The sequence below is a fragment of the Canis lupus genome, chromosome 23 (assembly GCF_003254725.2).
Source record: "Canis lupus dingo isolate Sandy chromosome 23, ASM325472v2, whole genome shotgun sequence".
In the NCBI taxonomy this organism is placed as follows: domain Eukaryota; kingdom Metazoa; phylum Chordata; class Mammalia; order Carnivora; family Canidae; genus Canis; species Canis lupus.
This window is the reverse complement of record NC_064265.1, coordinates 23,189,304-23,201,404: the sequence shown is the minus strand read 5'-3', so window position 1 is coordinate 23,201,404 and position 12,101 is coordinate 23,189,304. Positions and strand designations below refer to the sequence as shown.

The 12,101-nt window shown below is 39.7% G+C and overlaps 1 protein-coding gene across 8 annotated transcripts in view; it reads left to right on the top strand.

Moving 5' to 3' along the window:
• Positions 1 to 12,101, top strand: part of KAT2B (lysine acetyltransferase 2B) — a 99,614-nt gene that overhangs the window by 53,308 nt on the left and 34,205 nt on the right. For all 8 annotated transcript variants that reach the window (XM_025448829.3, XM_049100005.1, XM_035705217.2 and 5 more), the window contains 2 exons: positions 5,986 to 6,177; positions 11,709 to 11,815. In XM_025448829.3, the coding sequence (XP_025304614.2) occupies positions 5,986 to 6,177; positions 11,709 to 11,815 (299 nt within the window). The remainder of the gene's footprint in view (positions 1 to 5,985; positions 6,178 to 11,708; positions 11,816 to 12,101) is intronic.

Below are 12,101 nucleotides of genomic sequence, written 5' to 3'. Positions count from 1 at the left end.
AGTTTTTAAGTTTTTTTGAGGGACGCCTGGGTGACTCAGCACTTGAGAGTGTCTGCCTTCAGCTCAGGGCGTGATCCCGGAATCCTGGAATTGAGTCCCACTTTGGGTTCCCTGGATGGAGCCTGCTTCTCACTCTGCCTATGTCTTTACCTTTCTTTCTCTCTGTGTCTCTTATGAATAAATAAATAAAATCTTAAAAAAAAAAAAAGCTTTATTTATGAGAAAGAACAGGCAGTGTGAGCAAGGGGAGGGGTAGAGGGAGAGAGTCTTCAAGCAGACTGCCCACTGAGTGCAGAGCCCAATGAGGGGCTTGATCTCAGGACCCTGAGATCATGACCAGAGCTGAAACCAAGAGTCAGATGCTTAACCGACTGAGCCACCTAGATACCCCTCCAGCTTATTTTCTGTAACAGCAGATGACCTGTAGAAATGAATATAGTTTAAGATAAGCTACCTCTCTGATCATTGACCAGATATTCATGAGTGATATCTCCTTTCCTCTCCTCCTTTCTTTTAAAATATATATAATTTGAGTTATAAAGTATTTCCTTACTAATTGACTTTTATGGGAATTACAGATTCGCTCAATATCAGTTTCTTAAATTCTATCTTTTTTCTATACTTTCATTTCAGATTTTTTCATGAAATAATATGGTTCCTATATTATTTTAACTTGTTTATAATAAGGGTAGAAATAATAAATCTATCAAAAATACAGTGATGACTGGCTGGCTCAGAGGACCTTGCAACTCTTAACCTTGGGTTCATGAGTTTGAGCCCCATGTTGGGTGCAGAAATTACTTTAAAAAATCTATCTGTCTTTTAAATCCATCTATGAACAATTGGCTAAGCTGAATATTTGCCAAAGGCAGACCACTGAATGTATTTACATATACTCTTAACAGAGGAAAAGTTGTTTCATCGAGAAGGAGAATTAAATGTAAGGCAACATAGAAGAGATCACTGTATTTTACAAACCAGTAAAAATGCTATGTAGCATTTGGGAATTACCAAGAATTGGGAATTACCAAGAATTACCAAATACTTATGGAGTAGTGAAATTAGAAATCAAACTGTGAAATGAACAGTGGGTTTGAATCATAGCTCTATCCCTCCCTAGTTCTGGATGTTTCAGACCAGTCATGTCACCTCCTTGACCTTCAGTTTCTTCATCTGTCCGAGTCTCATGAGTACTGTGAGTGTTGTGTGTAGTGTCTGGCACACAGAGCAGGCACTCGGAAGAAGCTAGTCATCATTTTCCTCCCACACATGTTGTTCTCTGAACCTCAGTCACTGCGTGGGACTCTTAAGTGAGAGCATGTACAACTGCATGAGAGTGTCATTATTTGAATATCACTTTAGAAACTAAAATAACAGGGAATAGAAAGACAGCAGCAGATTCCTTTCTGTTGGCCCAGCATCTTGAGCCAATGACTGAGGGTAGAAGAGTGGAGTCCGACGATGGTGAAGAGAAACCTGCTGAGAGACTCGAATGAATACACCCTGATGAGTTCTGAAACCTGCTGATCTCTAGGTGGAATGTAGACCAAGAGCCTCTTAATAATAAATAAGGAAATGAAGGTAGACGACACTCGCCTCCTCTGCTTGCCTGCTATCACACCATGTTGATGATGAAAGGAGAGTACAGAGAAGCAACCTGTGAAAATTATGAGAATCAGTAATTGTTTCAGAGTAAAATCTCATTGTCATGACAATTTAGGATTTTAATAAACCACATTCCACTACAGCATGGTGTCTCACTGATACTAATCTTCTCAAAAATGGGTAATATTACAGGCTGCAGGTTTTATCTTGATGTGTAAGTGAACCACAGGACCTGGAATGCTGGTTCAGCATATAATTGACAGCAGTTGTAGCAATTAGAAGGGGCGGAACATTTACTTCTGGAGCTTAAACATCAGCACGAAAATGGGGGAAATAGGACTCTGTGGAAGAGATCAGACTGAGAAAATTATTATTGCAGACCCAACCTGTGAAGATTTTCCAATAAAAATTAAGTGCTCATTGAACAGTAGAACTGCTTAAATGACTCTCTGCTCTGAGTAAAGGAAAATTACAAATATTTTACATATTGAAAATATTTGACATTGTAATGTTAACAGATAATTGATACCTACTAGAAGTATATATCCCCTGGAAATCACTGGATTTAGAAAAAGCTCTGGACAAATGTTTTGAAGTTCCCCGAATTTCATGATGGTGCACTAATATAATTCCATGAAGAGACAACATGAAAATAAAGTGTCAGAAGAATGTGACTTTTTAAAATATTCTGGCCAACAGAATTGGCTACTGGAAGCAGCAAATAATTAGTCTTAGATTCTGAGTTGTGCAGACCTTCTGAAAGGTGTAATGGTCGCCCCTGTATTGGGGAGATGTTCTATAAGAATACAGTGCAAGTTGGATATAACTAAGTTGATTTCGGTGAAACAGTTTCATGTAACCATTGCTCTGTGTTACTGAGCATTCATCATGTAAGTCTAGAACAGCACTTATCAGGAAGCATGGAAAGAACAGTGGGCTAGGGGATAGAAGATCCTTCCATTTATTTCAGGTGAACTAGGAGAGATCACTTAATTCCTGCAAACCTTAGGATTTTCATTCCAGCAAGTAGGATGACATGGTCTATGCCCAAGTTCTCCAGTCCTGTTCACATTAAAAAAAAAAAAAAAAAAAAAAAAAAGATTTTAGGAATGCATGGTGGCTCAGTGGTTGAGCATTTGCTTTCAGCTCAGGTCATGATCCTGGAGTTCTGAGATCAAGTCCCACATGAGGCTCCCCTTGGGGAGCCTGCTTCTCCTTCTGCCTATGTCTCTGCCTCTCTCTCTGTGTCTCTCATGAATAAATAAATAAAATAAAGAAAAATATTTTAATTTATTTATTATAGAGGGAGAGAAAGCAAGGGAGAGAGAGCATGAGCAGGGGGAAGGGTAGAGGGAGAAGCAGACTCCCCACTGAATGGGGCTTAGTTGACCCCCAGGATCATAACTTGAGGAGAAGGTGGATGCTTAACTGACTGAACCACCCAGGTGCCCTGTTCTGTTCACATTTTAAAGAAAGTAAGGTAGTTGCAAATTATCATAGTGCTGTCAAAACTCTTGAGTTATTTGCATACACGTGCCATTTTTATTAGGCATACGAAAATGAATAAACTGTCCTTTTACTGCTTTTTAGAAGACCTGAAGCCAGTCATTTAGGTAAAATCTTTTCCTATGGTTGCTTAAGTGTTTGGAGGAATGTGTGTGCAGAGACGAGGCACATAAATTCCCATTTCTTCTTTCCATCCCACTACTCCCAATGACTGTAGTAGCATTTATTGAAATAGCACCAAAAGACCACACATTGACTCAGTCTCTGTCTTACCATACTGTGTACCTTACAGATTTATAAAATGCAGTTAATCTTGCAAGTAAAAACAAAACAAAGTTAAAAAGCATAAACGGTAGTCTATAAAATGACTTTCAGAGGAAATGAATGGAAGCCTATTATTCGAAACATTTTACTAGGCAGTAACAGTTTGTGTTGCCTTCCCCTCCCCTGGAAGATTGCATGGCCTGTTAAGCACTTCTTTATAACACTTTATGATTTTACGATAATATTTATGACCTACCATTGCTGTCGCAGAAATAACAGCAGTTTTAAGTAGAGTATTGGACATCTGTGACCCCTCAACAGATGGAAGTGCTCTTAAGACTCAAAAACAGAAAAAAAAAAAAAAGGAGACTCAAAAACAGGGCCTCCCATAGATACATAGTGTGAGCCACAAAATTTTCTAGTAGTTACATTTAAAAAAGTAAATAGGCACAGGACATTAATTTCAATAATGTCTTATTTTACCCAATATATAAATATTATTTCACTGTGTGATCAATGTGAAAAATTACTAATGATTGCATTTTTATCTTCTTTTGTGTTGTCTTTAAAATCCAATGTGTGTTTTATACTTATGGCACATCTCAATTCACTCCCTCTAAAGCTAAATGGAGTTCCTATGGAAGCAGTAAAGTTATGTTTCATGGAAAAATATTTCACACTGTTTCCATGTCAAAGTAAATTTTAAATTGATTAAATGATATTAAAAATTAAGCTCCTCACTTGTACAAGCCATGTTTCAGATGTTCAGTAGTTACACGTGGCTGGTAGCCATCGTATCAGCACAGATAGAGAACATCTCCATCAGCATAGATGGGTGTTTTGGACAGTACTGATCTAAATTCTGAGAATCTTCAACCTTCCATTGCAGAAAATTGGACATATTTTTAACATTATAGTCCTGTGATGGCCTAAGTCTCGTGAAACTGAATTTCTGAATTATTAAGGTTTGTAATTTTAACTATTAACGTTTGTTGTTTCATAATTAGTCACTTGGGAGCTGGCCACCCTTCAGCCCCAAATATCTTATAACCTCATCAGGTGGCCACAGACTAATATCCAGCCTTGAAGGTGATGCAGTTCTATGTGAAGTGCCTTATGAATTACAAAATAAATGCACCTCCTAACTTGTCTGCCACCAGGACCACTGTTTCTGGTTTGACAAGATACAGTAGAACACTTAAGATGCCCATTTTGGTACTGTAATCATAAAATGACATTTGGGTATAAATTATTAAGACAGAAAAGCTGAGAGAAGAGTTGGAATAGTAGCAGGGTTTTAAGGTCAATTTTGAATTTAGGCAGGTGAACTAATGAAAATTTTCTTTCCGAAAGATGAACTACCACCACCACTACCACCATCACACCACAGGGAAGATACAAAGTGATACAGAATAAGAGAAAGAGAGCAATAAGTACAAGTTAATTACTATTATTCCACTCTTTATTAAGGGTTGGAACATTCATCAGGAGCTTCCCATTAGCAGTTTGGGCATATTAGAGCTCTTCCTCCCACTTTAAAGGTATCAGGAAGGCACACCAAGAAGAGAGGTGTTAATTTTTTGGAAAGCAGTCCTGTCCCGGAAAAGGAGGTTTGGATCTGCTGCCAAGGAATGAGGATTTGTGTGATGAAGCTTCTGACCCCTGGTCTGGCAACATCTTCTGACCCCTACTGTACAGTTATATTACTGGGTCCTGGGAATTTGAGACCTTGCATCCTGGGAGACTATAAAGAAAGAGGGTCGATTTTGAATAAACTTTGATTCTCTAGCTTCTCTTGGCTGAATGAGCCTTCTCCATTGTTTGCCCTACATAGCCAGTGTACCCCAGAACCGCGGTCAGATCTCAAGAAAGCCTCTGGCTTCCCCCTGGGCCTGGGCACTCGTCCAGCTTTTGTAATGCCGAAGTGCATTTTTAAGTTGAAGGCTGAGTCATTGAAGACACACTTAAGCGACAGATGGTGAAGCTTATTACTTCCTGCGTTTTGACTGAGTTTTGAATAGTCTTGAAGATCTTTATCTTCTCATCAAAGCTTCAGGGGTATGTGAGTGCTGTGTAGGCATTTTAAATTTTACCCAGAGAACTAGATGTTGGAATTCTGAGTCATTCACAAATGGGACTTCCTCAGCTTCTCCTTTAATATCTTCTTTTATTTAAACTACCACTTACATACCAGAAACTCGAATTGCACCTTGCACTTTCCATATCATGCTCATAACAATTCAACGAGGTAGGTATTATTGCTGCCCCCCCCTTTACAGGTAAGGACTAGGAGACTTATAAACATGATTACATTTCCCCAAGTCATGCAGCCAGTTAAGTGGCAAAGCAGGGATTTGACCCCAGGACCGTGTGACTGTAGGACTCCCTGCATGATGCTGCAGAATGGAATGATTTTCACAGAACTGGACCCAAATGCTTGTATATGGGCAAACTAAACAAATTTCCAAGTTTCAGTAGCTGGCAGTGGTACTACTACTCGTCAATGCAGACCTAGTTTCTTCTGCTGTGGTTAGACATCCATCAATGGATGTTTCAGATGGACCTGGGGGCTTAAGGTATATTGATGGTGCTTGTCTCCTCTTATCACAGGTGGCTGTGTTATTGCAATGTGCCCCAGTTCTGTGACAGTCTACCTCGCTATGAAACCACCCAGGTGTTTGGGAGAACACTGCTGCGCTCAGTCTTCACAGTCATGAGAAGACAACTCCTGGAACAAGCGAGACAGGAGAAAGACAAACTGCCACTTGAAAAAAGAACTCTCATCCTGACCCATTTCCCAAAGTAAGAGAGCGCCCTTGCAGGTCTTTGATTGTGGAGCTTGAGATTGATAGACATTCACCAAAGCCTGTATCAGTAACAAGATCAGGAATGATAGGAAAAGCGTCCCAGGGAAGAGGGAGAAGGTACTCTCTCCTTCTCAGCTCCCTTTTTAGGTACTACACAGTGTATCTGTTGTTAGTGTGGGATTTGTGTTGCTGTAGTGCCACCTCATCTCACCTGGGTCCTTGTCTTTGGGTCTCGGAATGGGGTTGTGCTCTGTTGGGTATATTCAGCTGCCAGGGAGCTAGCGGAAGATGGAGGAGAGTGGTAGAAACAGTTTCCATCTACTCAGCAGGACAACCCAAGTGGCTGATTTTTTTTCCATCCCACATCTCCAACCCTTTCTAAGTCTGGTGAATCACTTCTGCCTCAGCTACGGTCTACCTGCCCCTCACTCTTTGAAAACTAGACCCCAAGGACGGGGCTGGGTGGGAATAGAGAGACTTCCTTCAGAATGATCTTTGTACCTCTCTACTCAGTTTTTTGTAGAATATATGTAACTCTTGTGTACCTGCCAGAGCTCCAACATATAAATAATCAAGGAAATATTTTTCAAACAAAGGAAATGTGTTAAAGGAATAGGAAGTGGGATGCCTGGGTGTCTTTGTGGTTAAGTGTCTGCCTTTGGCTCAGGGCATGATCCTGGAGTCCTGGGATCAAGTCCCACATTGGGCTACCAGCATGGAGCCTGCTTCTCCCTCTGCCTCTCTGTCTCTGCCTCTCTCTGTGTCTCTCATGAATAAATTAAAAAAAGAAAAAAGGAATAGGAAGTTGCAGTGTTGTACCATTGGCCTTGGAAATGCATTTTCAGTGCTAAGACCAAAATTTTAAACTAAAAGCCTGGCTGCTCATGAGAGGGGCTGCAGGTGCAGTTGCCTATTAGTCATGGACCAGTGACAGCAAGACACTGAGTGAGACAGTTTGTTTTGTGGGCGTCATGCTGCCTAGACCAGCATTTATTGTGGACAAGGTCGAAGGTATGATTTGAAAGGGCTTTCTAGGTATGATAGAGCCTTCCTTCCTTATACCGTGAGAACTGCTGGTGTAGAGAAGAGTTTAAGAGAGGAGGTATTCTCTTTAACCAGAGACTGATGATGCCCTATTTTAGTAGAGAAACTTGATTTTTATTATTAAGTTTTATTATTTTATTACCCAGTTTGTTTCTCAGGAAAGACAGCTTTAATTTTTAAGAATAAGGTCCAAAAAAACAACAAAAAATGTTTTTCTGATAGAAATTGACTGAAAATTCCTTTACAGTTTAACACAAATCCCAAGCTGTGGATAGAAGATGTCATGGGTAATTCTGATGAGCTTTAGCTGAACTCCCAATATTTGCACATAAATCCTAGCATCCTGAGTTCCGGTGTTTTCTTAAGGCAGCCGCTACCGGAGACTGAGGCATGACATGAACATTTTGGTATTCTCCAGGGAAGAAGATTCAGAAGTACTTGAAGCTGCAATTTGGGTATTGTGCCTACATGGGTTATGATCTCTGGGCATGCTCGTGTATACAGTAGCTGCCTTTTAGCTGGTCTGAGCTCCTTTCGTTCAGGATTTACAGCAGTTTTCTTATTTCTCTATTACATTGCCACATAAGCAGCATTTTTATATTTTTAGATTATAGTTGTCATTCTGTGTTTCTAAGCCAAGGAACAAAGGGGGCCCTCCCCCATCTTCTATGGTACTTAAAGAGAAATTTTAATTACCTTAGAGAGTAACAGGTTGTTTTTTTTTCCCCATAGCAAATTCATTTTGCTTCTTGCAGATATTTGCTAATTATAGTGTGTTATGTTCCTTCATCCCATAGTTCTGGCATGCTTATGCTGTTGGATTAAAAAAATCCATGCTGTTTTTTTCTCTTCTCTATTACTAATGGTAGGGTAAAACTACCACCCACTTCTTCTTTTAAACCCCCTGTCAGTGAATATGACAAGACTGAGGCTGATAAGGATTTATACCTATAGCCTTGGCAGCGGAATCACATATATGGAAGCTTCAGGTGCTGTTTGAGTCTTGGGCACTGTCACAGTGTGAGAGCTATAGCTGGCTGCACACCATTCCTTGATATCGCTGTGATTCTCACATGCATTTGCAAGGTTGACATCCTTAACTTCCTCCTCCTCATAAGTGCCCTTTCTAATACGTGGCTTTAATTTGTGCCTTTCCTAGGGTGCCTGGGTGGTGTGATCAGTTAAGCATCTACCTCTTGATTTTGGCTCAGGTTGTGATCTCAGGGTCCTGGGATTGAGTCCCACTCATGTCAGGCTCCCTGCTCAGTGGGGAGTCTGCTTCTCTTCTAGTCCCTCTTCCTCTCCTCACCTTGCACTGGCAGGAGCTCTTCCTTCTCTCAAATATATAAGTCTTTAAAAATATGTATACAAAATGTAAAAAACAAAAAACCTGTGGAAATATGAAAAAAATGTATACATTAAAAAACAAAAACAAAATTTTTGCCTTTCCCTCCATCCACTAGCATACAAGGTGGTTTTTAGAAGGGTTTAGTATCTATATTTTATCCTAAAAGTGATGAATGCACATTCAGATGAAAATTTGATCAAGAGAGAACAAAGAAGCAAAAGATGCTCCCCCTCCCTCCAACCCCCAAGCCCTACCACTCGGAACTACTTTTAGTGTTTTTCTCCATGGATTGTTTTCTTTATTTCTGCAGTTTTGTATTGTATATATACACAAAGCAAGTACTCTCATCATTGCATGAGACTATTTATTATAATGAAATAACTCTGTTTATATATACATATATAACACGCATATATGTATATAGAATTATTTTTCTTAAATTAGTGATGGAACTCTTCCTTGGTGAATCTCTGCAGGGCTTTTTTTTTTTTTTTTTAAATAAGATTTTGTTTATTTATTCATGAGAGACACACAGAGAGGAAGAGACATAGGCAGAGGGAGAATCAGGCTTCCTATGGGGAGCCCGATGCCGGGACTCAATCCCAGGACCCAGGGATCACGCCTTGAGCCAAAGGTAGATGCTCAACCACTGAGCCACCCCTCTGCAGGGCTTTGTGAACAGTGTTCTAACCAATTACTGATAGAGAAGAGCCTAGAAAAGGGAAAGGAAATTTACCTCCATGATGAAGGGCAGTTGGGGAAATCTGGAGGGCTGTGTAAGATGGGAAAATGAGAAAAGGCCTCAAGCACCTTCTTTTTCATAGCAAGATAAGGACATGATATCAGTAAGGATCTTACCTCCTATTGCTGTCAGTCTTGCTGTGATTGGTAAGAAACATACTAAAATGTTTTAAAAAGTTAATGGTGGCTTGCTTAGGAAGTGACTCATGCAGTTTCTATAAACCATGAATTAAACTATCATGTGCGGGTAGGTACTTATTCAAATGGTACCTTGTTCTTAAATCTGAGATTTGTTCTTTTTTTTTTTAAGTTTTTAAAAAGATTTATTTATTTATTTGAGAGAGAGTGTGCGAGCAATCGAGTAAGCAAACACAAGTAGGGGGAGGGGCAGAGGGAGAGGGAGAAGCAGACTCTCCACCCAGCTGGGAGCCCCATGGGGGAGACTCAATCCCTGGACTCCAGGATCATGACCTGAGCTGAAGTCAGACGCTTAATTGAACCACCTAAGTGACCCTAAATCTGAGTTTTAATCTGAGTAGCAAGTAAGAAAATGCCTAGGACCTTTCCCGATCTGTTTTCACTTTCACAAAACAAACCTCTCCCACCCTGAAATAATTTAAATTCTTATAGGCATTGATAAATGGGAAGAACAGTGGTACTTTTAGTGATTATGATAATGATATGGATCCTTGGTCAGTTATCCAAAACTTTGATACCGATGTTTCAAAATTTAAGATTTATTTTTAAGGATTTTATTTATTTACTTGACAAAAGGAGAGAGAAAACACAAACAGGGAGAGCAGCAGGCAGCGGGAGAGGGAGAAGCAGGCTCCCCGCTGAGATGGTTAGGGGAGCAAAATGCCATAGATGATTAGGGAGCCCAATGTGGGTCCTGGGGGCATGACCTGAGCCGAAGGCAGATACTTAACCAAGTGAGCCACCCAGGGCACCCCAAAATTCAAGATTTAAAATATTTTGTCAAGGTAATATAACACATATATCACAGCACTAAGGGTAGGGGATATCCCCCTAAATCAAATCCACTTTTAATTGTAAAAACTATAGATAATTTTATGTATGTTCAGGTTAGATTGTTGCCAAATGGGTTATGGGAGATCTTTTTTTAAGAACTTCTGGAGTTCAAAATTTCAGAGACAGAATAGTGGACTCATCATATTCAACCTTTATTACAACATTGCAGTGTGAACTTCATGGGGGCAAGATGGTGGTTTTGTTCGCCTTGCCCTCACAGCACCTAATAGAGTGCCTGGCACAGGGCAGACATTCAACCAGTATTTGTTGAAAGGATGAATGGAGTACTTACTTGGGGTCAGGCACTATTTTATGAATGCACATTAGCTTATTTCTCACTATGACCCTATGCAGGAATTAGTGTTGATGTTTCTGTTTTATGGAAGAGGAATCTGAGAAAGAAGAAAGTTAAGAATAATTTATCTTAAGGGTCACAGAAATTAAGTGGTGAGCTTGGCAAATGGATTCTAGAGTCCAAGCTCTTAGCCTTTTCTTATATTTCTCCCCTGGAATTAACGTGCCTTAAAAAGAGGCTTGTAGGAAGGTATTCCAGTACCAGATGTGTAGTCTTGTGTTGCTATTTTAATCATTGTTCTTCACTTTTGATACACATAGGTTTAAGGTACTTCAAAAAATTTAGTCACTCAAGCCTGTTCTCAGGGACTCTGATTCAGTAAGCCCGGGCTTGGCTATCTATATTTCTAACAAAGTCTCCCTGTGATTTCTGTGGACCCCCAAAATTTGAGATCAATTTGGTTTATGACATAAGTATAACATAGCAATCAATCACATTCTAATCCTAGCCTGGCAATTTCCTCATTGTGGAACTTTGAGCCAGTTATTTAATATCATGCTTAAGTTTTTTTTTCTGTAAAATGGATATAATAATGGGTTCCATTTCATAGGTTTGTGATAATAAAAATACGTAACCCATTGGGTTGATGTGAGGATTCAGTAAGAAGTTCACAGAACAGTGCAGGCACATGGCAAGCACTTGATAAATATTAGCTTTTGTGGTGGATAATGACAGTGGTAATAACAGCTCCATGAATGGTGGAAATCTTGCTCTGACGCTGAGGAGCACTTAGTGGAATGCATTCCTACAGTTAATGACACTGTGCAGTCTATGTTGTGTCAATCCGTGGAGAATCAAAAGAGAATAAATTTGTAGAAATGCATTTCCTTGTTTGAATATACAGGCCATTAACAAAGTCATTATTTGAGTCATAATTCATGAGCGTATTTCTGAAGTGAAGGTAAGATGCTGATATTGGGGTGCTTGCCATAGATGGTTAGGGCTTTCGTCCCTCTGGTAATATATTAGTTTTTTATCTTACTGTTGCTTTTACTCTTGTGTCTAGGTTTCTGTCCATGTTAGAAGAAGAAGTTTATAGTCAAAACTCTCCTATCTGGGATCAGGATTTTCTCTCAGCCTCTACCAGAACCAGCCAGCTAGGAATCCAAACAGGTAAATTTCTCTTTGCATAAATCCAAGAACAATCAGGAAGTGTTAGTCACAGCTCAACTCTGCATTTATTTGTGTTTTTCACCAAAAAATTGAAGAATAGAGCCAACAAAAAAGTAACAGTTTGGCGAATCTTGCATCTGCATCAAGGAGAGCAGGTGCAAATCAGTTAAAACCACTCCTCCTTGTGCTATTAGGTTTGCTTTGCTTGCACATTACAATCTTAGAGGAGGTGTAAAATACCACACAGCTCAGCTCTGTAGTCAAACGCTGGCTTTTTTTTTTTTTT